General features: G+C 45.5%; 2 protein-coding genes and 2 long non-coding RNA genes across 5 annotated transcripts in view; 2 read left to right on the top strand and 2 right to left on the bottom strand.

Moving 5' to 3' along the window:
• Positions 1-8,024, top strand: part of LOC149364327 (replication factor C subunit 1-like) — a 37,639-nt gene extending 29,615 nt beyond the window's left edge. The window contains exons 21-23 of the mRNA XM_089574267.1: positions 1,418-1,681; positions 2,475-2,688; positions 6,281-8,024. Coding sequence (XP_089430393.1) covers positions 1,418-1,681; positions 2,475-2,688; positions 6,281-6,484 — 682 coding nt within the window. The 3' untranslated portion in view covers positions 6,485-8,024. The remainder of the gene's footprint in view (positions 1-1,417; positions 1,682-2,474; positions 2,689-6,280) is intronic.
• Positions 873-5,789, bottom strand: LOC149364328 (uncharacterized). Its single transcript, XR_016289173.1, has 2 exons — positions 5,619-5,789; positions 873-1,658 (listed from the first exon to the last, which is right to left on the bottom strand). It is a non-coding gene; the product is annotated as an uncharacterized LOC149364328 (long non-coding RNA).
• Positions 8,025-12,079: 4,055 nt separating the features above from the next.
• LOC149364329 (vacuolar protein sorting-associated protein 37B-like) lies at positions 12,080-23,192 on the top strand. Of its 2 annotated transcripts, XM_089574269.1 has the most exons (5): positions 12,080-12,250; positions 12,634-12,781; positions 16,431-16,602; positions 18,848-18,930; positions 20,871-23,192. In XM_089574269.1, the coding sequence occupies exons 2-5, from the start codon at positions 12,644-12,646 to the stop codon at positions 21,132-21,134; spliced, it is 657 nt and encodes a 218-aa protein (XP_089430395.1). In that variant the 5' UTR covers positions 12,080-12,250; positions 12,634-12,643; the 3' UTR covers positions 21,135-23,192. The 2 variants fall into 2 exon arrangements, with proteins under 2 accessions (XP_089430395.1, XP_089430394.1); XM_089574268.1 differs by lacking the exon at positions 12,080-12,250 and having other exon boundaries at positions 12,445-12,781.
• On the bottom strand, positions 19,243-21,866 carry LOC149364330 (uncharacterized). Its single transcript, XR_016289174.1, has 2 exons — positions 20,807-21,866; positions 19,243-20,176 (listed from the first exon to the last, which is right to left on the bottom strand). It is a non-coding gene; the product is annotated as an uncharacterized LOC149364330 (long non-coding RNA).
• Positions 23,193-26,087: the final 2,895 nt, after the last annotated feature.

Consider the following 26,087-nt stretch of genomic DNA (forward strand, 5'->3'; position numbering starts at 1 on the left):
TGGAGCACACGACAACTAATAAAATAGTTGTCATCCGCTCCGACAGGGGGCGTAAGGCGTCCGTGGGGGACTACATTACATACCTCATTACTGCGAACAGAGCCATGGATACAACCGAACTTATCGAAGCAGAGAGAGCGTCGTGCTAAAGAAGCAGTGAAAGTTGGCAGTTAAAGTGTGTAGTTGTAATGTGTAGTCAAAGTGTGTAGTCAAGTAAAGCACTAGTGCAGCACAAACAGTCTCACAGTCAATGCCAAATAGCGCGCCAGGAAAGGCTTTTGCCTTGCAGCACTTTAGAGGGCCAAAGTGCCCCCTGAATTTTTGTAGCGGGAAGTACTTCGCCGCGGCCAGTTTGACTTTACTATACCCGAGTTTACTGTAGTGGGGTTGTACTGTATCTAGAAAAATTTTTAATTTGCATATGTATTTTAGAACCCTCTAGTTTAGAAAAAAAAATACGAATGGCTCAAGAACTTTAGGGATTTGGGCATGCAGAATCGCAGCCTCGTTTGCCTATAAGCTATAAGCACATCTGTGCTTAGTTCATTAATTCACGTAACATCTGAAGCTTCTCTGCAACAAAGTTCAGCTACGATGTCCACGATGTCACAGAGACGTAGTGGCAGCATTGAACAGCACTTCTGTGGTGTCAGCGACGTGTGGGCTGTTTGCCACCACTCACTGCTCATGGTGCATACTGTGTGGCTGGTGAATGCGCATCAGCAATGTGTGGGTAGTGCTTAGTGTTCAAGGGTGTGGTCGCAGGTCACGCATGCTGATCGTCCATAGTGGCATGGGAGAGTGTGAGGAACATCCGAAATTTTGCTCGCTCTACACAATTCACTCAGGCCAGAGAACTTCATGAATTCATATCGAGCACAATTGTTTAATCATGTTTCTACAGCATAACATATGAGCCAATTGCGTAGCTAATTATAAACTACTACAACTTTGTTATCGAGCAGTCAGATTTTTCACTATAGAGAATTGTGTCTTATTTCCTGGGGCAACTCATCAGGCTACGAAATTTTCATCTTTATCGAAAGCTCGTGTGTGCTAGCCCCCCTTTTCTGAGATTTTCTTCTTGTGACTGCCAGCCCACATAGAATTGGTTAATTATTCCTATTATGTGTATGCTATATATGGTCTGTACCGTGTTTACTTGCATCTAATATGTATATATGGATGCAATAATGTACTCTGTATGTGAATTAGAGCGAAGAATAAAAGCGAAGGTCAATCTATTCGCATGTTGTGTGATAGTCTCTTGCATTTTCTTTAAATTATAGTATAATCATGGATTTTAATAGGGTAAAACTGCATTGAGGGCTATGAGGCATGTGTATTGGTGGGGTCTGGATTAATTTCTGTTAAGTTTGGGAGAACCTTCATCCACGTACGTTGGTCCACCGCCCAGGGGCGACCGGCAGAGGCACCTGGAACTGGTGAGCGCGGCTGCCGACAGCATCAGCTGGGGTGAGCTGGTGGAGCGGCAGATCCGGAAGGACAGCAGCTGGGCCCTGCTGCCCCTGCAGGCGTTCTTCTCCAGCGTCGTTCCCGGGGAGCTGGTGCGGGGTCACATGCGCGAGATGATCACCTTTCCTGCCTGGTTTGGCAAGAACTCCTCAACGACCAAGCGGCACCGCCTGCTCCGCGACCTGAAACACCACATGCACACTCGGTGAGGAGGTCACTCACGCACAGTGGCAGAGAATGATGGAGCAGCAAGCTTAAGTGGTTGGGTCTTCAGCCTAAAAAGAGGGCTGAAGGCGGGCTCTAGGGCTCCAGTAAGGCAGTCAGTTGTATAAGCTCGTACCTGTTCATATTGTGGAAGAAAAATAAAGGAAAGACACACGAGAGACACAGACAACTCACTTGTGCTGATATGCCTTTTTTTTCGCTCTTCTGCACATGCCAGCTTGCCCAGTTGACTGCCTCACAGAAACAGGCTCACATCGACTTGTCCAAGTAGTGGGTTGGTGGTAGAAGGTTCAGCGAAAGGAAGGAAGTCTTGTTTAGACATTTTAATATAAAGAGAGTAGGCATAAGTATGATGTGCTGAGCATTTGTTAGCTTAATGCTTGTGCGCTGTTGTGACGAAAGCTCGCTGTGGGTAGTTTGACACTTATCGTGCAGTGCAAAGAACTTGCAGGCTGTGTCCAAATTCCTGTGGCCCTTCTTTTAAAGCTCTGACTGAAGGCTGACTTTTCCACATTTACTGTTTTAATTGCTATGCTCTTAGAGCTTTTGATTCCTGTTTGACTCGCTTGTCTCACTTGTCACGATGCACTTAGCATCATGAAGTGACTGCTTTAGTCATGCACTGAAATCAGCTTTCAGTTTGATTTTGCTGATGACATTGTTGGACATGAGCCCTTTGATGTGATTTTGTGAGTCTCAAGTTCTGCTGGCTGCAATGTTGTATATAGTACTTGAACTAATGTGTTTCCTGTTCATTTTTCACTGTCCCACAGAGTCTCTGCAGACAGAACGCAGCTATCCATGGACTACGTGGGCCCCTTGCTGGACTCGTTGACGAAGCCGCTGATTGACAGAGGAGCAGAAGGCGTGCCGACTGTTGTGCGCCGCATGCATCACTACTTCCTTCAGCGAGCCGACCTCGACAGCCTGAGCGAACTGGCCATGTGGCCAGGCATGCGAGACCCCATGGCACTTGTTGACTCCAAGGTACAGCGACTAGCCTTGTTGAAAAAGGGGATTATGCAAGCAGAATTTCAAGGGATGCTTAGTGTTCTGTTTTGTTGCATATTGCCCACCAATGCTCCTGCCTTGCACCTCTGCTGCTTATATGCTTATTTTGAGCCCATTTCAGGCTTTTGGCCTCCTCAACATCTGCTGCATCTAGGCGTCAACATGGCATCCTAATGTTGCGACATGAAAGCGCTGGCACTTGACATTTACAGTCTAATGTCAGGATAACGTTAATGGTGCAGCTGCAGGGATGTAGAGAAGCAGTATGCATTCCGTCCCTGCAGTCATGCTGTTTTTGCCTCGACAAATGTCACACTAACTAGCCCAACTTTGAACCTTTGTGCTTCTGCTGGTTTCCTCTTTACCTGGCCATATATTGATCAAATTGGGTTGTTCATAGAAGGTTGTGGCCAAGTACTACACCAGAGTGACCAAATCCTGTTCTGGTGAGGAAGTGTGTTGTCAGTTCTGGTCACCGAGATCAGGCCACACTCCAGGCCTGGCTATGCAATTCCATCGACACGTGGAGTTTTTTTTTAACCCGGTGGAGAATTGCATGGCACTAGGATTCAAACCCCAGTCCTGTTGCACATGAGGCGGATGCTCTACCTCTTCGTCATCGCTGCCCAAACTAGACCTTTGCCCTGCGTTGGGAATAGTCAGGCTGATGATGATGATGATGATATTGGTGAAAATGAAACTTCTTATCTCAAGCTCATGCTGCAAAGTTTTTTTTCAGCTTTTGGATTTATTTGCTTATTGTATGGACTTTTGTGGTCATCTCTGTGCATTTCTGTTGCATGCTGTTTTTGAACCGCATGTGCCATTGTTTGTTACCTCCCTGTCACTAAACTTTTGTGCTCCATGGTCAGGCCTCACTTGCATGTATTTCATGCAAAGACTCTAAAGATTTGCCGATGGACAGTCTGACTTGTCCGCAGTTGCTGCATTTGTCACTTGGGGCTTCAGACGTGCAACAGCCATTTTTTGTAGGCAGTTGTCGTATTGGTTCACAGACTGTGCATTATGAACCAAAAAAATTGATTTGCATTAATTGCATTGGCACAGAAAGGGAAAGATACTTTTTTTTGGCCGTTGAGTGGGTGGAGTGTTTGTCGTTGCAGAGATGCTTGTTTGGTTCAGACGCGTGGCTTTGTTAATTTACCTCGAGTTCCGACAAAGTGCCGGTTTTACAGAGCTCGAGTGATTCCATTTTTAAATTAGGAGGGTTGAGGAGCAAGTTGTTAGTTAATACAGTTGAACCTCGATATAACGAAGTCCTACTTGCAGCCGAAAATTTCGTTACATCGCGAATTTCGTTACGTCGAGGTTCCCATGTTTCAGCTGTCAAAATAAAGTATAACTGGTTCAGGAACACTGCTTGTTGATGGGAACTTGTAAATCACTTATTGAGGAAATACGCAAGAAAATCGAGTAATAGTATCGCTAACAAGGGCACCGGATGTTTTTTTCTACATCAGGAGCATAATGAGTGATAGCAAACACCGCGACGGCATCATTTTTCTCCGTGTGCGCATAGCAAAAGAACGAGCGCAGCGCCTAGTACTGAAAGCCGCCACAAGATGTCGCTACTGGTATCATCATCATCAGCATTGAACATTTGCAGCCGGGGACGCATCAGAGAAAAATAAAGAAAAATGTTCGCATCGCTCACGCCGGCGCGGTGGGATTGTGCTCGCGGCGTGGTTATACTCCGACGTAGCGCGAGCGCGCGTGCGCGCGCGGCACGGCGACGTCACGTCCGCGAAACAGCGGCGCCCGATCGCCAGCGTGTTCGGCGGCTACCGGCGCGCTCTGGCGGCGCCCGGCGCGGAATGCAGCCGGCTGCATTTCGCGCGGGCCGCGCCAAGAGCGCGCCGAAGCCGCCCACCCAGAATGCACCGCGCGCGCCTCCCACGCCACGCCTCCCCTCTACCCCCTTCGCCACTCGCCTCCTCTGCCAGGGCACGTTTTTTTTTTTTTTTTTTCGCCGCTCACCCGTTTGAAAGGTACGACCACACTAGCTCCACGAGTTTGTCAACACTGAAGACTTTTTTTTGTTGTTGTCTACGAGGACATCGCACGCAAAAAAAAAACAAAAAAACGAACGGACGGACGCTGCAAGAAAATTCCGGTTTGCGCTTTCACGTTCAGAGTCTACAGCTCGCCAGTGGCGTCATGGCGCGGCGCGTCTTGAAACTTCCATGCCGCGGGCTTTGTATGCGCACGACAGATGGCGCGGCGGTACGTTCTCGCAGATTCCCACAGTGCCGGCAAAATTGGCGCGTAAAAGGGCAAATACAAACTGCGTTTCGTCTCGACTAAACTTTTAGCTCTCATTCGATTGTCAAGGTAGCTCCTGGCACATGCATGCGATGCGCAAGGACTTCGTTACATCGAAAGTGCAGAGCAAAATTACTTCGTTAAATCGCGAAAAAAAATACATGGTTTTCAATGGGGAAGTGATTGGGAAATGAAAAAAATGCGTTACATCGCGAATTTCGTTACATTGAGGTTCGTTACATCGAGGTTCAACTGTATAGCGTTACAAGAATCCTGCTACGGGACACACTGTTAAGAGTTCGGTCCTGGCTCTGATGCCTCATTTCGATAGAGTAGAAACCCATAATCACTCGTGCACCGTGACATTGTGCACATTGGTTGAAATTAACTATCTGCATTCCATTATTGCATGTTTCGTAACCACTTCCTAAGCTTCAGCTCAGGAAGGTTTATTAAAGGAAGCTAAGGATGACTTCATCCTGTTGTTGTTCTGAGTAAAAATTAATTCTCTAACTGCTTCCGGCTATGCTGATGTTTGTCCTGAAGTAAAAGCGCATTTATTGGCGAGAAAATTGGATTTAAAAACTTTCCTGCCAGTTTATTCAAACTCATAACGTCCTTACCGAAAAGGGTGGCTTGTCGCTGTTTTAAAGGTGATTGAAGGTGTAGTGCAGCATCTGGGATCCGCTCCCAAATCTTGGTGTTGACATGTGCATTCTGCTTGCAAAATTGGCAGGTGTGGGCTACACCTGAACTGTATTTCGTTCTGTGGCCTTGTCTGGTTCTAAAAATCTTCGTTTTTGGTGAGAGTGATCCCTGCGTAATTAGAACCTGGTTATTCTATCCATACAGACCAACTTGCACTTTTCCTCAGTTTAAGTAAAAGTCGTATGCATTTCCCAGCTAATTGTTTTGGTGCAATTAGACACTGGCTTTCAAATCTTACCTTTCTTTCTCTCTCACAATAAGATGAGCAGATTGACCTTAAAAAAATACCCAAGGTCTACTTTTTTTGTTTTTGATTGCTTTCTGTTGTCATCGTCTCATTGACTGCACAGTTCATTGGAATTCCCTACCAAGTGAATGAATTGAGAAATGTATATTGAGATGCATTTGTTTTAAGCACATGTTATTGATGAAAGGATTGCATTGCGCTTTCATGTAGGCTTTTTATTGACTTTACCTTTCAGAACTTCATACCTCTTCACATGGCAACCCAGCTATTCCAGAACTAATGTTTTTTTTTCTCTCATTTCTTTGTGTTCCCCGCCCACTGTGGATGCAGGTCAAGGCAGCGCTCACACGGGCCCTCAACAAGGAGGCCTTCATGACACCTTATGCTACCGACGATATGGTAAAGAAGAAGGGAAAGAAGGCCGCAGGCAAAGCTGGCAAGGCGGCTGCTTTGCCAACCGATGAAGAAAATCCTGAAGAAGAAGCAGAGGAAGAGGAGGATGAACCAGACCCCACACTTGTTGACTATGACTAGACATTTGTTGAACTCTGTTGGCTACTTCTAAAACAGGATAGCGATATCAGCTACAAGCTGATATCGCTGTCCTGCTTTCAAAGTGGTCATTGCAGCTGTTTTGGATGTGGGACTCTTTCCAGGCCCTTTTGCGTGCTTGGAAGAAGACTTCTGTCTCAGAAATGCGGTATGTCATTGCATGCTGAACGTGAACAGTTGTCAAAGGCTTACAGATCATGATGTGCAGACTGTTTCTTAGAAGATTTAGGCTTAACAGACATGGATAGCTTGAATAGAGAAATTTTAGTTCGTAACTCCAATTGTGGCATTTACCCAGGACTTGAAGGCAGAAAACAGTGTTTATCATCGGGTACCTGTTGTCTTGAAAAGAGATGTTTATAAATTTTGATTTCTGATGGTGAGTTTGCAAGCCAGTAGCAGGCCGTAATTCTTATTTTTTCGCAAAAAAGAAAAAGCGATGTGATGTGATTATGTCTGCAAGTCTTTCAGCATGTTTCATGTTTTTGTACTCATCCCATTGATGAGCTGTGCACACAGCACAATATTCCACACTATTGTTTCTGTTTTATGCAGAGGCAGTTGCTGTCCATGTTGTTCAAATTCAAGTTTTTACCATAATAACCAATTACAATGGCAGTCAATAGCACTTTCCTTCTGCTCATGACCTTCACTTGGGCCACAGTAATGTGATTCAATGTATACATGTGGGCGAACAAAGATTCGTTCCGCCAGTTAGCATGATCACTCACCTTAATCCATTAAACTATATGGTCAGTGGTGTGCCAGTCATAGATCATTAACGGTTTATTTTCTTTGTCAGGTTGTCAGACTTAATTATTGCTACTAATCCTTCTAATCTGAGACACTAGCTCATTAAAGGGTGTTGATAACACATACAGTTGGGATGACTAATTTTGTGTTGATGCCGTCGTGTCATGTTTTTGCTGCAGCACAGGCAACAGACAGCATGAAAATGAAAGGAAACAATGCATGCATGGTCTAAATTAAAAAACTTATCTGTGCATCATAGATACAAAACTTTCAGAAAGACTTTAGCATAGAGGGACAGCTGTAGTAAAGTGAGTGGCAAAAATGCTGACCATGCTGGTCAAGCTTGTGTTACTTGCATCTTCACCAATACTGTGTATAGCACAAGGCTTTCTGCTCACTCTTACACCAGTAAGACCGATGTGTGCTTACCCGTCCCTTTTGTGCACAGAAATGACAGATAGGCGGTGTGGTTGAGTGAATTCTAGGATGAGTCATTTAATCCTGGCCATACGAAAATGCTGTTGAGAAGGAAATTGAAATTGAGCTTCATGGAAACTTAGTCACATTTTTCCAGGCGGTCGAAAAGAAGTTGCAGCAGGTCAAGGCATATCAGAGTGGTATCATTGTTTTGCCAATTTTCGTTTCTGTAGTACTACTACCCATACATCCACCATTTAAGGGGGGACCCTGATCTTGAAAAAAAAAAATTATTAATCTAGATACAGTAATGATATTTTCAGGCCCCATGTATTTTTGTGTGCTGATTTTAGATATGTCATTTAATTTCGTGTAAAACAATTCCTTGAGCACTTTTGGAATTTTTATGCAAGTATTTTGGGAAAGTTTTGAAGAAAATTTGCTGCAGGAAACTCGCTGAAATGCATGCCATTGGGTTCTCTTGACACCAAGGAATGCAATAAGGGTGAAATTATCATCCTGGCTATCATAGAACTTGAGATATAGGGTACTGAAGCTGCCACTTCACGGACAGGAATACACACTTTTATTCTCATTTCTGAGGCGACAACTTCAAAAGTCTATAACTTAAGTTCTATGACAGCCAGGATGATAATTTTACCCTTATTGCATTCCTTGGTGTGAAGAGAACCCAATGGCATGCATTTCAGCGAGTTTCCTGCAGCAAATTTTCTGCAAAACTTTTCCCAAAATACTTGCATAAAAATTGCACAAGTGCTCAAGGAATTGTTTTACACAAAATTAAATGACATATCTAGAATCAGCGCACAAAAATACATGTGGCCTGAAAATTTCATAACTGTGACTTCATTAATAAAATTTTTTTTTTCAAGACCAGGGTCCCCCCTTAACTAATACCTCTGTGTGTCCTGCGAAAGGCGCATTCTCAGGTGGGGCTGAGTAAATAAGTGTCGTGTCCTCTTTTGTGGGCATTGTTATTCAGTGTATATACCATGGCAACATTGGCAGATGGTTCCTCTCACTGAACACACAAATCTATTGGGTGTCACAAAAAGTACACATATCAAACTAGTACAATTATTTGGCATTCATATTTGGAATGAATCCGTATTACCACTTTCACACACAGTGCACTCTGCTCATTAATCAACATATGTGGCTTCGATAGACATATTCATATTTCATGGTGTTGTTTACTTCGAAATTTTGGGCCCAATCGATTTGTTATAAACGAACATTTGATCGCACACTACATCAGAGAGCCGCATTCCAGTTTTTGAAAACTGTGTCACCATTCTTTTGAGGTCTGTCCGAGAGAAATTGCGTAGGATTGCTTTATTGCTGACCGAAAAATAGATTAGTGCAACTCTTCATGTTACTGTTTTAGGCTATTAATAAGCTTTTTGGTGATGTGGCAGCCAGCCGTTATTGCCTGTAACAGTAATTTGGTCCAGAATCTTCAGATCACGTCGTGTTTTAGGGGTATATGTAGAGAAAAAGATAATTGTGTATTCAAGACGCAAATTTCAGATTTATTGTTAAGGCATGCAGCGCGGAATGGTTGTGTTTCATTTAAAAGCATGAGGGAGGTATTTAAAACTTTAATTGCCGAACATTTTGGAGACAGTGACACATTTATAGATGAGAGGTGACTGCGCTTGTCTGCACAGTTGCATTCTATTGCAGGAATAATTCAGCATTTATTTTAATGGGTTTTGTTTCATGGAAGTGTAAAATGTTGCTTATATCTACCTCTAAAACGTGCCACTTGTTTTTGTAACACCGTCTTGTGTTGTCTAATAAAGTGCTGTTTTAAGTCTGCTTTAAATAAATTGACTGGAAAACGTCTGAAATTATCTTGGTTATTTCTGTTGCTATTGCCCAAGAATACGTTAGTCTGCATTACGTAGGTTTCACACAGAAGCGGTTTTATTCCAATGTGCAGAAACCTGCCATTTTATCATTAACCTGTTGCTGAAAGCAGTGAATAGCATGTGTGCCTCCGTATGTTAGGAGCCTACACAAGTTCGGCACTGTGCACTGTTTATGCGTGCAGCCTCAGTTTATATTTAGTCATTAGGTATCCTGTACTGTCTTAGTAAGTCTATTCTTTTAGCGTGCTTGTTTCCTCTTGGTTTTTCACTTGAATGAGCTAAATTTACTCATGGAAGATCTGCACAGAGCATACTCAAGTTCGAGTGTGGAGAGCTTGCACTGCGCGCCAGGTTGAGCGCGCAGGTTGTGTAAACTGTGGACATTTGCCGTCAACCAATTATGACCAGTTTATAAGGCTCTGAATCATTGAAAAAAAAAAAAATGGACACAAAATGGCGCAGAATGGGGAGTGAGTGAGTAGAAACTTTATTGATTTATAAGATTTAGCCTGCGGTGGAGGTCTTCTTCAAGTCTTCTCTTCAAGTCTTGAGGTTGCCTCCTAGCCTTGGGTGGTCCCCTAGTCCAGGGCTCCACTGAGTCTGGCCACCTCGCTTGCGTGTGCTATGAGTGCCCTTTGGGCCTCTAGCTCGCAGCTGGTGAGCCGGCTCTCCCATTGCTCCGCACTTGGTGTGTCGTGTTTGTGGAACGATATGTTTCTGTCGCATTCCCATGTTATGTGGTATAGTGTTGGCCTCGCTTCGCACCAAGGGCATGTGGCGCGGTATTGTGTCGGGAACATCTTGCTTAGTATATATAAGTTGGGGAAGGAGCCTGTCTGTAGCTTCCGCCATTTTGCGGCTTCTTCCTTGCTTAGCTCTTTGTGTGGTGGGGGGTATTTGTATCTTAGCCCCCTGTATAAACTTAGTGTTTCAGAGTACCCAGCCCCTAGGCTAGTCCAGAGCTCCTCCGGGGCTTGTGACCCCCCAGCTCGGATAGTAAGCCCTCGAGCTAGTTCGTCCGCCCTTTCGTTGCCCCAGACCCCCGCGTGGCCTGGTATCCAAATTATGTTATGTTTCTCTCTCCTCCCCGAGGGTGTCCCCTCGCTGAGGATCCTGAGTGTCGTTTTGCCTACCCTTCCTTTTGTGTAGTTTCGACACGCTTCTTGTGAGTCTGTTAAAATATTCAAGGGTCTCCCCTTTCTATCCCCCTCCCTCATTGCTACGGCTATCGCTATCTCCTCCGCCTCTGCTACATTTGATGCCCTGGCCGTGAGGCTCGTTATGTGTTCTCCCTGGCGGTTGACGACTACCGCCACCATTTTATTTCCTCGTTCACCATAGTACGGGGAAGCGTCGGTGTATACCGTGCTGTCCCTGTGCCCTATTGTTTTTTCATAGTATTCTGCTCTGGCTCTCCTCCTGCTGGCATGGAGGTTTGGGTCCATGTTGCGGGGGATGGGTTGTACGCTTATGTTTCTTCTTAGTGCGTCTGGTATGTTTGCCCTGTTGTTGTGATGGTTCTCCGTCTCCCGACCCAACCTAGTCAGAAGTGCTCGTCCGGTTCTTGTGTCGCTGAGTCTTTGAAGTTGTGCCTTTATTTGGCATTCACTCAGCTCTTCAAAAGTGTTGTTTAGCCCTAGTTGCATTAGCTTCTCGTTGGACGTGTTCCTTGGTAGATGTAAGGCTATCTTGTACGCTTTGCGAAGGATAGCTTCTGCTTGCTCTCTTTCAGCTTTGATGGTTACGTGGTATGGTAGTGAGTATGTTATTCGACTGACTATCAGGCTGTTCACCAGTCTGATTGTGTCTTCTTCCTTCATGCCATGCCTTTTGCTGGCTACTCTATTTATCATTCGGCCTACTTGCTCCGCCGCTTTGCGTAGCAGGCTGAGTGTGTGGCTGCATTTCCTGCTACCTTGCAGCCACATACCGAGTATTCTTATCATTCTTTGTTCCGGTATGTTCTGCCCTTCTAGTTTCACCTCGAGGTTAGCCTCTGTAGGGTGCCTTCCTACTCTGAGAAGTTCGGACTTTTCGGTGGAACACCTTAGTCCCCTCTTCTTCATGTATCCTTCAATGCAGGTGGCTGCCGCTTGTAGACTTTCTTCTTTGCTTCCTAGCGAGCTTCCTAGCGAGGGGAAAAAAAAGGAGGCATTCACTTGAGTTCTGTAATCGGTGCAGACATGTTTAAGGGCAGCAGTAGTACGCACTAGCTGATAACTGCCACTATAGCTTTACAATAACTAGAATAATCGCGAAATTTTGGCGGCTCGCGAAAGAAATAGCAATATGGCGTGCGTGTACGCGCTTGCAATGGTGACCACAGCGGCCTTACGAATGCAGACATGCAGACATTCTTAGCCTGACAGGTCGCATTTTTGTCAAGCGACTGCTTGCAATGCTTCCTTGGGCATTAGTATCATGCAAATTTGCATCAGAAATGAAGCGAAAATGTTGCGTTTGAGGTTTCGCTTTCTAAGCGGAGCCCGCCGTTCGACTGATCTAGCAACACTGTACGCCATTTGTTGTTACTCGCTCTTGGTCGCGGTCATCGTGCTGCCAGTTGAGGTGCGCTAAAGTTACATTACCCGAGTCATCTTGATCCTGTTTTCTGTCACTCGGGCCTGTAACTTTACGTGAATGTCGCCTACGTCCTAACGCTTGAAGACGTCTGAGGCCACAGGTAAATCACCGCTTCCCTCATTTCGGACCGAGCTGTTTCAACTGCTCGGTCCGCTCGCCAGCGCTGCCGAAGTCTCTCTGACGCCGGAGGGGTCCGGCACGCCCGTAAGCTTCGTCATCTTCCTGCAATTCCTCTAAGCGTCACGCATAAAGTTAAAGCAGGTGTTCCGATTGGCTGTTGCCATAGCTGCTCTATTGTGCGCGTCACTGCGGTGTCGAGAGCAATGCGATAAGCACACCTCCCGTCCCGTTGCGCCCCGTCCCGTCCTGGTGAACGGTTGATCTCGGGCAGCGGAGTTAGGGGTCGGCATTCGTTGCGGTTCACGGCGTGAAAATGCCTCGTCCTAAACGACCTCCGCCTCCTGCCCCTGCCCATGCTCGCAGGTTGGTCGACATGCCTTATTACGTGAGTGACGTGAACCCAGACTACACGGCAGCCCTGGGATTGTTCCAGCACCTCAACACAGAAGAGCTACAAAAGCTACTAAACGACGATGCCCGAGTTGACAGTATGGTCAAGGATCTCCAACAGGTGTGTCGTCATGCGATGGCGTTTGGTCATCTTTTCACGGAAGTGATTTCATCGCCGTCGTTAAGTGTCATGTTCATCGAGTGTGTGAACGTGTGTGAAACGTCGCTGTGAACGTAGATCGTAGTTTCTATGCTTCTGTTTGCGAAACAGGAGACCTGCTCGACGCTGCAGTCGTGTCAGGAAATTTTGGGGAATGCTGCTTAACTGAAACAAAAGGCACAACATTCCCTACGTGGCTGATGTCATGCTCGTGTGCCTACTTTTGTTCTAAGAATCGAAACTTCATGGCAGGAAAAAAAGGGAAGTTTCCTGTCGTAATTCCTTGTCACTTATCGCCTTTTTAGTTTGTTGTAAGTGCAGCCTTCAAGTGATAGGGGTGGTTCTTTCAAGACTGTCAGCTCATGGATTGCTGTAGACCACACTATTTAACGAGATTGTATGTAGTCACTGTATGCCTAGCATACTTTGTAGCTGACATGTGAAATGCCATGCCACATCATACTATACGCCATCCTCTTTTGGTTAGCCAAAACATGTGGTGATGGATGTCTGAAGGATGCTTTATCTCCTAAAGCAGGAAATGTAGTTCTGTGATGTTGACATTAGATGCCAGTTTGCTGAGCCATTCTTTTACACTTTTTCTTTTTTTCTGCAAACATGGTAGCACAGTTTCCTCTTTGATGTGACATTTATTATCGTTTTATTGTTTCCCCTGGAAAGTAGAGCAGCATTCATTCAAGCTGTATGCATTCTTGCGGCTGTATACATGCTGAGCATCGCTAGTGTTTTATTTATTTAAGGTCTCTTCGATTTGGCTTGCACTGGCTGTACTAGTTCTGCAGCGGCGCCAAGCAGTCACGTGAGCGTGCAGCGCCAGTTCAACAAGTGCAGATACAGCCCGTACACTAGCGCGCACCGGCCACTGGCAAAACGAAGGCGCAAGTGCAGGCGCGCCATGCTGCACTACCTTCTGACCGAGTGCAAGGCGGCGAAGAACTCGTGCAGAACTAGGCCTGCACCTTGGCAAAACGAGGAGGAAAGTGCAGGGGGCGCGCGCGGCACCGGAAAAACGAGGACGACGGTGCTGCACCCCTTGAACTGGTGCAGCTGGTGCTGCCAAATCGAAGAGACCTTTAATGTTTCTTTTTGGGCTGTTTTCTTGTATTGGATTAAGCAATTGCGTTAGGTGCTGCTTTTTTGGAAAAATGTTGTCTTGCGCATTTTTTGAATGTCATTTAAAGTACTTTCTACTCTTGCAGCCACCCTGAGACATAATTTTGCACTTGCCTTGAGCTTCTTGGTTTACAGCTCAAATAACTAATGCAAAACGTGATTGGCTAGTTTCATGTTAGTGTGAACACATACTCAAAGTTATTGCTGCGCAGATACTGGTACCATTTTGCTTTGCTATAATGGGTGTCATTTGTTGTCTGCATATCATTCAAGTGCAGTAAACAGGCTTGTGCTTTGCTTACTTTTCATTAAATAGGCGCACTGAATAGTACGGGGAAAACACAGTTGGATTCTGGTAATTTGATATTGGTTAACTTGTCTTCTCATTTGACTTTGTTCAAGGGTTTCAATAGATCCCTGCTCTTTTCTGTGGAGGAAACTGCACATTGTCTCAGTTTAATCACGTTAATGATTTGGACTATTTGAACTGTGGATTATCGCTGGCAGGTGCCGGGCATGCTAAAAGAGTCAAAAGAAAGAAGCTTTTGTTAAAGCAATGAGGACTGTATTGACGGATGCAGTGCATTTGATCTGGACAGGCTTGCAGTACTCTGGATGCTGAACTCATATCCAAGTGCCAAAGAAACGACTCTAGCAGTTTATTCGGGAAGAACGAGAAACAGTATATGCAGCCTTTCTTATCTAAACCTTGCTCTGTTAGGAAAGCTTAGGCCTGCTGAAGACAAATTCACGAAGCTTCTTGCACACAAAAACGATGAGTGACTGGCCGGTGCGGTATTCCTTGCAATCGTGGTTGGACAGCACACTGCCATGACCTGTCTCGCACTCTTTACTGCAGGTGGCTTTGTGAACCATGTCCCTTAAACTGGGACAGCCTCATGCGTATGTAATGCTGCATTGTTTTGTCAGAAAACAGTAAGAACGATTACAGTGTCTAAGAGCCATAGCTGACCATGGCTGCAGTGGAAGGTGTGCTTTGATTTGAATGGTTACTTACATACAAAACCTACACTGATCAGCTTATTGTGCATTCCATACTTGTTTACACAATCGCTTTTTATGGGCATCAGCATAAAAAACAATGCTGATGTGTGTAAGAAAGCTTTAATTTTCTCCAACTGAGTTTAACACAATTATCTTTGGGGCAAGCCATTGTCTTACAGTGCAGTCTGGTGATGGTGATGATGGTTCAGTTTGCTGGTAACTTCAAATGCACCTTTTAATTCAAACATTATATAATGTTAACTTAAGTTGCATGTCCTGACTGTGTTAGATTTAACGAAAGTTGACTGTACCTGATATGCTGTACATAAAATGCTGCAATCTAGAGGTGCAGATATTAAAGGAATACTAAGTAGAAATAGCAAACTAAGCAAACCACTATGCTAGACATAGAGTATTCCTTGGGATCACTACCAACATTTTTTTTTGCTGTGCAGAAAGTTAGCTGTGTTGCTGAGAAAAAAAAATCTGAAGTGAAGTTCCCGACATCCTCTCACATTTACAGTCCCCAGAACTTAAGAAAGATTACATCAATTTCACGACATTTGTTCACTGGAGCTCTGGAGCCAATCCGAGGCACTATTTTCGAACGTGAATGCCATTGAGAGATCGCTGTTCAGAACTTGCTGCGTACTACAACTACACATAGGCCGAGTGCTCAGAATACTGGGGCAAAAGACTCTGCACCCGTGTTTGTGTTTTGTCTTTCTGTCTTTCTGTGGTTTGCAGTGTTTTAATGATGAGTCTCTCCGTCTTCTTGGCTTTGTCCACTCAAAGGTACAGATCCCTCCAATATGAAAGGGGATCAAAGTTTGATCATTCAGTGACTGATTACTGCATAATTTTGTATGTCAGGCACAATTTTTTTTTGTTTTGTAACTAGTTTTCCTCTTGGTGTATAATATCCAAAAGTTTGTTTTTTTAAATACCTTAGGAGAAAAATAAGCAAAACATTTGTATTTTTTGTGTAAAATAGTTGTTGTCGTTCATATTAGAGAGACCTGTACTTGCCCATAACGGTGAAATGGCATTGAACGAGAAAGCTATGAACCTGTCACGGCCAGCGAAGAATTCACGTCACTAGATGCAGACACAGGAGTGCGAGGGGGCCATGTATACTTCACTTTTTTTCTCACTTATCAAAGCACTGTTTTCGCTAACAGTCATATGTTATATGTTATCATGTGATGCTAAACTATTGGTCTAGCTTCACTTAGCATTCCCCTTTAGTGTGTTCACTGTGGCCACATGTTGGCATAGTCTCGCAGTGAGTATGCTCTGTTTTCACCTTATAGTACTTGACAAAATTTTATGATGCAAACAGACCTTTGTCTCTGTTGATATGCTCTTGGAAAAAGAAATAAGAAATTATTTTTCATGCTTTAGTGCTGTGTTGAATATTATAAAGCAACGGTGGTTTATATGCGCTGTTGTGTGGTTGCAATGGCAACAGGTGAAGAATGCTGAGAATGAGCGTGAGATGCTGCTGGCCAGCAACAAGAGCCTCGCAGACTTCAACCTGTCACGGGAGCCCAAGCTCAGGCAGTCACGGCAGCAGCTCAAGGAGCTGTACGAGCAGGCACAGGAGCTGATGACTGAAGTGGAGCAGAACAAGAAGACCTTAGGTTAGTTCACCCTCTGTCTTTGTCCACGTTCAAGTCAGGAGGTGCAGTGGTCGATGCTGAAGCAGATCTTTTGCAGCCTGCCCTTTATTAAGCACCAAGGAAAGTAGATGTAAGCATTCCTCCATCCTGACCTACTGACTGTAGTTCACCCTTCAGCTTCACACAGAGCTGACTTGTGACTGTGGGTTTCCACTGATGCCAATATTGAACAGTGTGTTTGCCAATTATATTTAAGCATCACTGTTTACTGGCAGGTTCACCTAGGTGCAGAGTAGGGGGAAAGGCAGGAATGTTAACCAGAAAGGTTTCCGGTTGGCTACCCTCCACTGGGGAAGGGAATGAGGGGATTAAAGAGGGAAGAGAGAAGGAACGCGAAACACAGTCACAGTCTGTCAATCAAGGCAGTCTCTCGCAAAAAAACAAAACGGTGCCTTGTAAGCCTTGCAGTCGATTGTTGTGGCCACGGACCGTGGATCTTGGCCTCTGTGAAAGGCGGTCCAAAGCACAACGCAGCCTACGTCTTTCGTTCACAAAGACAGGGCACTCGCACAGGAGATGACTGATAAAGAGCTACAAATCCAAATATGATGAATTGTGGCCATGTCTTCCAATGGTGGGTGACATTATGTGCTGAATGCCTGCAAAAAGAAGAAGCAGGGAGGTTGGAAGCTGTTTTAACTTAGTGGAGAGAGGCCTAGAGGTTTAGAACAGAGGTTTATTATGAAAAAAGATGACCTGCATTTCGTTGCACACTAAGAACTCAAGGTTAACTTTAAATCTCATTGTACAATGACATCCTTTAAGCAACTTTTCTAGCCTCTTTTCAGATACAGCCTAAGACAACTGCTGTCCGCTCATTGACCGACTCAGCAGGCCATTTCCAGCCAACTCCTCCAAGTTCTTTCCCTCGTGCACATGTTCCTTTGTTTTTGTGCCCAATTCGGTTTCAGCCAGTCATCAATATTCCAGCCTCTTTTTTAGCTCACATTAGAATAAAGCAAATATAAAAACTGGCAGCAAACACTAGCACCACTCCCATACTCTCCGAACAGTGCAGAAAAAAAAAAATACAGCCTCCAAAGTAGCTCTCTTGGGAGGTTTCATGACGTAGGCGTGTCGTGCAAACCTGCATCATGAAGAAAAAAATAAATCACGGGCGATCAATGCGACTGACGCGCAGGGCAGTGCATTAGTATATGGGCTCTGATTTCGTCAGCTCTTTGTGTGGACAAACTGGATTCATTCATACCAATAACAGTTAAGTTCAGTTCTAGAGGCCCGTGTACTGTGCGATGTCAGTGCACGTTAAAAGAGCCCCAGGTGGTCGAAATTTCCGAAGCCCTTCACTACGGCGTCCCTCCTAGCCTGAGTCGCTTTGGGACGTTAAAACCCTCTTAAAACTAAAACTTTGTTACTCTGCTTGGTGGTTCAGATCTTCCGTGTAACTTGTGCCATGCTTGCCAAGTGGTGCTTCCTTGCACCTTTTTGGGGGAAGGGTCCAAGTGCCGTGCTCTTGCATTTATTTGAAAGTGGATGAAAGTTGTTGCAGACAACAATATCAAAAGCATAGCGCAAGAGGTTGACAGTTTAACACATTCAGCTAAAGACCGCGGCGATTGCTCAGTAATGGCAAGAGAAGCTGATCTGTTTACGCCACCACGGGTTCGAATCCCCGCCCTCGAGGCCATGTTTTTCTCTGTTTACACCTTCTGAGAGGCTTCAGAGAACACGCCGACATATTTTTTCTCTGGCACTAGGTTTCTAATGCTAATGCATTAAAAAATGGGTCAAAAATTACAATGGCACAGGTGTATTGTGAAGCCTGCATCTTCAGGGTGCCCTGCCTTGTTTGAACTGGCGTGATAAGGTGTATGCTTAGATTTTCATGCTTATACTGTCGGCAGAACACGGAAAACACTTTTCATCTGTTGGTTGCTCAGTCAAAAACTGCTAATTTTCGGGAAGTGGTGAAACTGCTTTGTAGTGCTCTACATGGACAGTACCTGCAGCTGTTTCTGAAGAAAGTTTTGAATTGAAAAAAATGTCCTTGTAGTCTGGTGTTCAGTTCTTCTTTACTATTATGATACGGACTTTTTCTCTGCATCTGTTCATTTCTGGAACAGTGCAGATGATGGAGCGTTTTCAAAATTTTATTTCTGTACTACAGCTTTGCCTTGTGTTTTTCTTGGTTTAGATTGCGAGCGTATGATTGGACTTTTGCATGAGTGTCTCGTCTGTCTTTCAGACTCCATGGGTGGCCAGTCATCCCTCGAGACAACACTGGCATTACTGCAGACTGCAGCAGCTCAGGCAGAGGAAGAATCAGAGGTAAGTCAACACTGCATGGTTATTGTGCTTGCTTTAGTTTCTTTTGGTGTAGCTATTATTATTATTATTATTATTATTATTATTATTATTATTATTATTATTATTATTATTATTACTGCTACTACACTCTAAATACAAGGGTGTAGTTCATAGTCCTTGTTTTCTTTGTTTTGTCTGAACACTGTCTGTTTATAGGTTATCGGCAAGTGCTTACACAGCCCATCTCGAGGTTTAAGTACTAGGGGTGTACAATTGTTCAAAATTTTGAGTGAGAATCAAAGGTTTTTGTTATTTGATTCGCAATATAGGAAGTCATCAAATGCCGTGCAGACTTTAATAAATCCGACCATTGTAAAGCCACAGTATTTGGGAAGATTCTCCGAAGATCTAGTTTGAAGTGTCAGGAAAACAGTACAGAGGTGTCCTCTTCGTTCTCTTCTCCATCATTTGTTGCATGGACCGGCCACATTCGGACGCTGATAGGCTTGGACCTCGTCCAAAATTCTGCAGGCGGACTTCACATATCACACACATAGCAAGATGGCCAACCACCGACCTCAAACAGTCACAACGTGAAAGCACACTGGTTTTTGTCTGATCCCTCTATAGTGTGGTACATACATAATGCTCACACCCATGGCACTTGCTTTGTCACAACTTTTCTAGCATGAGCCAGGATCGAACCCGGCCACGGCGGTCGAATTTCGATGACGGCTGCTGGCCTAGCGCGAGCGCTCCGTCCCACACCACTGCCGTCTTCTTCGTCTTCGTAACAGGACCCGGGTCCTCCGAGTGATCGTCCCGATCGATTGCTTGAATTCTGAATGGTGAGGTGGCGATGACCATGATCAGAAATGATAGGAAAGGGTGAAAGGCTTGCCACTAAAATGAACGAGATGATCTGATGAACAGTTGTCCCTGGAGCTTCAGGCCCAGCGGTCGGTCGCCCACAGCCGAAGGTCAAGGTTTAAGGACTTGCCGGACAGCTTGGGCGGGGGTGCCATCTTGGTTGAGGTCGTCATTGGGTCATACTGCGTCTGGTCCTGGTCGTCGTGTCTTGTGGTCGGGGCTGGGGTGGGGGAAAGCAGCTGGTCGGTTCTGGTCGGGTCTTGCTGTGGTTGAGCCGGCGGCGGAGTCGAGGTCCCCTCGGCCAACGACGAAAGCGAGCAGAAGGCGGCGATGCTCCAGGGACCAGGATGGCCATGAGGAACCCGCACCTCACACCAATTGTTACGAGGTGGCAAGCCTAGGAAAAGGACGACATGATGAGAGATGATAACATGATTTAATGGCTGCGGGCCTAGCACGAGCGCTCCGTCCCGCGCCACTGCCCTCTTCTTAGTCTTCATAACAATACGAATTTATTTATGGCCATGCGACACCACTCTGTGCTTTCAGTGCATACTGCATGATTAAAGGTGCCTTTCTAGTTTGTCTTGAAGCAATTGAGTATCTGGTAAGAATGTCACGTTGCTCACTGAACCTTTGTAAAATGAGTCTAACGTAAGTGCTTATTTTCAGAACTTCTGCTATTTGCACTGGCATACTCTGCATGTTGATAACCATGTTTTCGTAAGGGTGCGCTGTTCATAGAGCAGTGGGTTTAATTAACTTACGGTTGCTCTGGGTGCAGAAATAAAAATTATTACTTGAGAACAATGGGTCCTTGGAGCATATTGCATTTGTAGCAGCAATCAGAAGGTCTAGATGAAATAATTGTCCTTGAGTCAAGTATTTTTACTAAGCTTATAACCTTGCTTCAAGCTAGGAGTATGTACTGTTATACCAGCTTAATGAGGCACAGTGCAAAGGAACCGACTGATTAGCTGCAAGAGCTAAATTCACGTAAACTAAGAAATTTGCTGCAAATACCAACCTTTGGATGAAAAGGTCTGCTGAAATTACAGCACATGATGCGAATGGCTTTGGTGACCTTGCAGAAGGTAGCCTCAAGCTTTCTGGATGGCGAGAGGACAGTCGAGTCCTTCCTGGAGGAGTTTGTTGAGGTGCGCAAGCTCGCTCACCTGCGGCGCATCAAGGCAGAAAAAATGACTGAGCTGCTGACACGCCGGCTTCCAAGGCCGATGGGCGGCGCGCCAAGCCGGCCTGCACCCCCTGCCCCTGCGTATCCTCTACCTCCCGTCGGTGGACCCATGCCTCCTTACCCTACCACACACTATCCCATGCCAATGCCGTTCATGTGAGCCTTTGCGTGTTTCTGTGTGTGTGTGTCCTAGGTCCGAGCCTTTGGACGGGCTAAGCTGCTTGTGAAATGCACCCTGAAACTTTCCAACGAATGCTAACTGGTGAAAATGGCCAGTTGCAACCAGTCCATAGTTCTGCGCTCGATCGTGGAAGAAGCCGCCTGCATGTGCAAGCCGTGTTCTGGAGCTTGTACCTGCAGCGGTCCACGAACGGGTCCTCTGTGTACAATTTTAGCCTGAGCTCCTTCCTCTCTAATGCAAGCCCATGTTGGGCTAACACAAAATGTTGGAGTGTGTGAGCCTCAGCTTTAGCCATTGCGTCTGATTCTTGTGTTCCCTATGCAGCAAGGGAGGTTGGCAAGGCTGATTGATGCTCTCTCGCATCTTTGCCGTTAGTCCAATTTTACCAGGAGGTGGTTAACATATTTCAATCGTCAGCAGTCCTGTGCCACTCTGGCACAAACTAAGCAGAGTACATGGCTTTTCATCTGCCTGTACTGAGTAGTTTGAGTGCACCACCCTTTCCTGTTTGTGAATACAGTTTCCGGGTGACTTTCAGTCGTATACAAGGTGAAGAAGATGCAGCAGCGTTTGATCAACTGATTGACAGCTCTAGGTTGACTTCAAGACAGCGAACATTGGCTGCACTCTGCAGTCGGCATTACTGGTTCTTGGCACCAGGTTTTGATGCATGGTTCCTGCGACTGAGGTGTGACAGGCAGGTCTCTTTTTTTTTTTTTGCCTCTTTGCCACTTGATGCTCTTCAAATGCATTGAGGCACTCGTAGTAGGCATCTTGAATTCAAAAGTCAACGTTGTGCTTGTCTGCCAAACATACTACAGCAGTTTCTGGTGAGTGCGACTTTCTACTGTTATTTTATATGTTAAATGGCAGTACAAAGTGGCTGTACCCGAAATTGAAATATGTTTTATCTGTGCTGCCTGTTATGCTTCAAACGTGTCATACTTGGTTTTTGTTAGACAGTAATTTAAGCTCAGAGCAAGTCGTATGGGGTCTGCAGTGTTTAAGTCGCCATTTGCCGTTTTCTTTTATAATCTCGCGTCTTGTCTGTAATTGTCTTTTGTGAATGGGAGAAATCTGATCGCCGTAAGCTGGGAAAACCAGACTACATAAGTTGTGTTAGGGGAAGCCAGTGTCGATAACCCTTTTGTAGCTCACGTGCTAAATGATTAAATTTACAGAATTCACCATATTTCTGGCACGGTGTATGCAGTGTACTTGAGTGTAGCGGATGTTCTCCATGCATATTGCATTCATTTGTAATGTGTAGTCATCTGCATTACACAGAATGCAACTCAAGTTTACATGCTACAGTTTTGCCTGCTACAAGTTTGCCTGCATGTACACTATATCAGGAGCACATTTTTTTTTTCTTGAGAGTTACGGGCGCATGCACTGATCATGTCATCTCGCCAAATTACAATACTGGCAACCGGAAGTTGTGCACTTCATTAGTAAACTTTTTTGTTCCTTTTCACGCACTTATAACTGCATGAACTGACACTGCTGAATCTGGGGTTCTTGCAACTTAAAGGTTTAGAATTTTTGCAAATGGTTGCACACAATTGATGTCTGTGACAAGCAGAACTTTTTGAGCATTGTGCAGCGTGTACATGAATACAGAGACCTTCGCCTGTTATTTTGTGCTCTGTGAACGCAGACCAGGGGCAAAGTCCTTTAGATGATTTTTGTACTATCGTGCGTTATGCAGTGAGTGAACTATATACTTGCTTGTGGATGCGATGTTGCATTTTTTTTATTTTAGTTGCCTCATTTGAAGCGACTTCAGCTGTAGCTTTTGATGTTTACTGCTGTGCTGTGGCCAACTTGTTAATTAAGGACATGTTCTCCTTTCTTCATCTGAAAATGGCTTGATATGCAGGTTAAAATACGTAAAGTGAAGTTCTGTGGTCACTTGGTTCATGTTCCTGCATTGTGTGACACCCCCAGAACACTGCAGTACACTAAAGTGTTGAAATTGCCTGTTTTTTATTGTTCAATGTATTGTATGAGCTTCCAAATGAAGACAGAAAGATGAAGGGGGGGGGGGGGGGGGGGGGGGGGGGCACGCATTGTCTTGCATTTGTGTTTTTCTTCACATATGTCCTTGGTAAAGAATCTTGAGCACTTTTATGGCTCCTTACTAATTTGCCTTGGAGAGTGGTGTTCGTAAGCCCGTCTCCAGTCACGTGGTCTGTTTACTTTTCATTTGCATGAAATGAATAAAAGGAGTGCCATTTTACCACTGCGCTAATGCTGCATCATCCTGATCTATGAACCCTCTGCGATAGTGCAGCGGCTAACACAAGCGTTTGCGGGACGGCAGGCTGGAAACGCTGATTGGTCAAAAAAATATGACGTCATACGCGTGACGTCATAGGTCACGTGATATTTAATGACGTCATGTCCGGTTGGGGACAGGCATGTTTTCCCTAGATTTTCCCCCGCCACCGCTCGTCAGCGGACGGGGCTGCTCGCGAGGAGCCGAGAGGCGAGGAGGCAGCGTGCACTGCAGCGTTGCCTCCTCGGCGTGTCCCCGTCATGTCTTTCGACCCGCCGCGGTGGCTCAGTGGCTATGGCGCTCGGCCGCTGATCCGAAAGACGCGGGTTCGATCCCGGTCGGGGTGGTCGAATTTCGATGGAGGCTAAATTCTAGAGGCCCGTGTACTGTGCGATGTCAGTGCACGTTAAAGAACCCCAGGTGGTCGAAATTTCCGAACCCCTTTCACTACGGCGTCCCTCATAGCCTGACTCGTTTTGCGACGTTAAAACCCCAATAAACCATAAACCCATGTTCTTCAGTGCGCGCGCGAGATTAAAAAGCGCACCTGTCGCGCTGCGCTGTCACACTGCATGCCTGCTTCCGTGCATTTCTTGCGGACTCCTTTCAGTCATACTTAGCTATACTTTGACCAAAAGGCTTCTTAAACAGTTATTTCAAGTTTTATTGCTATGTATAAAGAATATGTTTGTAGCAGGTGCGTGAGCCCGAACAAAAGAAAACTGTTTTTATTCCCCTTCAGTATTCCTGCTTATCGAGACTTAAGTATTTATATGTTGCAGTACATCTTTTTTCAGGCATCACAACTGATGTTTCGATGTGTTTGGTAATTGACTTCATTGTAGCTTCATACTTGCACCATTTAAACTCTGCACATAGCTCTTTTTTCACAAAAGGAAATGTGATTAGGTTTCTGAATAGAGCTGTGCACGGGCCGCAATTTCGAACCCGCGCCCGGCCCGGGACTTAACCTACCGACAGGAAGCCCGGCCCGACACTGAAGGACCCTGAGCACGCTCGTGCTCGGCCCTACCTGCAAAGCGGCGACGACACAAAAAGAGAATTTGAGGAAAATGAGTTTATTTCAATGACATTCAAATTTTGACCTCGCATTCCAGATCACAGTTTGGGATTATACACAAGACACAACGCATAAAGGTATAGATTTATCACTCTAAATATGCAAGTTGTTCATTGATGATGGCTTGATCGAAACAAGAGCGGCGCTCTTTCATTACGAATCCTGCGGCGCTGAAATTTTTCTCGCTGCTTGAATTGGTGGCCGCAACGGCTAATACTTCCATAGCAAGAGAAACGCTTGAAGTATGAAGGGGAATGACAGACGTGGTGTCGTAAGCCATGGATGGCGTGCCACAACAGGAAGACTTTTTGACTTGTTAGAGGATAAGCGAGCAAATAAGCGACAGGGCGGCGCTATACTGCGAATGCCGATGTGGCCGCGACGTCCCTGCTTGTACTATTCACGGGAAGGCACGGTGCTGTGTTCACTTTGCTGACAAGCGATTACGGCGAAACGCAGCACTGCGCCAGAATAGTACAAGCTGAGCCGTAGTGGAGGCGCCAGTGACATTCTTCTAATGCCTTTCATGTGGTGCCCCCCCCCCCCCCCCCCCCCTCCTTCGCTCTCGCCCGCGACTATTGTCCGTCTCCCCGGCCGGAACCTGCCGGGTAGGCGGACAAGAGAGAAGGCTGCCGGCTCTGCGGTGCGCTGCGAGTGGCGAGTGGAAGAATTTAACCTTTTCCCGATGTGCTGCTGCAGCGCTACTCCGTGACCCCGCGACCTCGCGTGCGCCGTACGCAGCCCTGCCTCCGCTTCCCAGAACCATCCTTTCTTCTTACAAGGCGCCCAAAACTGGTTGCTTTGCCCCAACGTTGGTACTTGCTAGAACGAAAAATGCGTTTCTAGCCCCAGCTAGCTTTTTTTTTTTAGCGTTTGTACTATCCTCCCGTCCTTGTACATGCCCTCCTGGATGGTCTAGACACAAATCACTTCCTGCTGTGCATGCAAGACGCCCAGCGCACCACAGCCATATTCGCACTTCCACATATATGATACATGCTTTGCCCAACTTAGAGCCTTGGGCGTTTGGTTGTGAGTAACACCGTATGGCGCGTAATGCATTCCCATCAGGCAGAATTAAAATATGAGAAAATTCATCGCAAGATATATTTCCTTGTATTCTCCAAGTAAATTACTTCTATACTAACTCCTCCCTTCTGAAGTGACCAAAAGATAAAACAACTCAGCGTGTAAAAAAGGTGAATGCAAAAATACACTACTTTTGTGCAAAATTCACAGGAAGTGCACTTAAATTGCCACAAGTGCATGGCCAATTAAGGAAAAAAAAAACAAGGGCAAAGGACGGAGACGCACAACAGGAACACAGGACGACGCTGTGTTCTGTGTTCCTGTATTCTGTGTTCCGAGTTCTGTGTCCCCGTCTTTTGCGCTGGTTTTCTTTCTACAATCGTGAACCAATTAACTCGCCCAGCTCTCCACTCTACTGGACCAATAAGGCATCAAGCTTCACAGTGCATTAGTGTTATATCTTACGCTACATATTTTCGAATTGTTTTTGCTCGGCATACACGTCTTTCATTTGCTTAGGAAGAAAGCAGCGCAGTCAAGA

The sequence above is a fragment of the Amblyomma mixtum genome, chromosome 2 (assembly GCF_055824585.1).
Source record: "Amblyomma mixtum isolate Tamu chromosome 2, ASM5582458v1, whole genome shotgun sequence".
In the NCBI taxonomy this organism is placed as follows: domain Eukaryota; kingdom Metazoa; phylum Arthropoda; class Arachnida; order Ixodida; family Ixodidae; genus Amblyomma; species Amblyomma mixtum.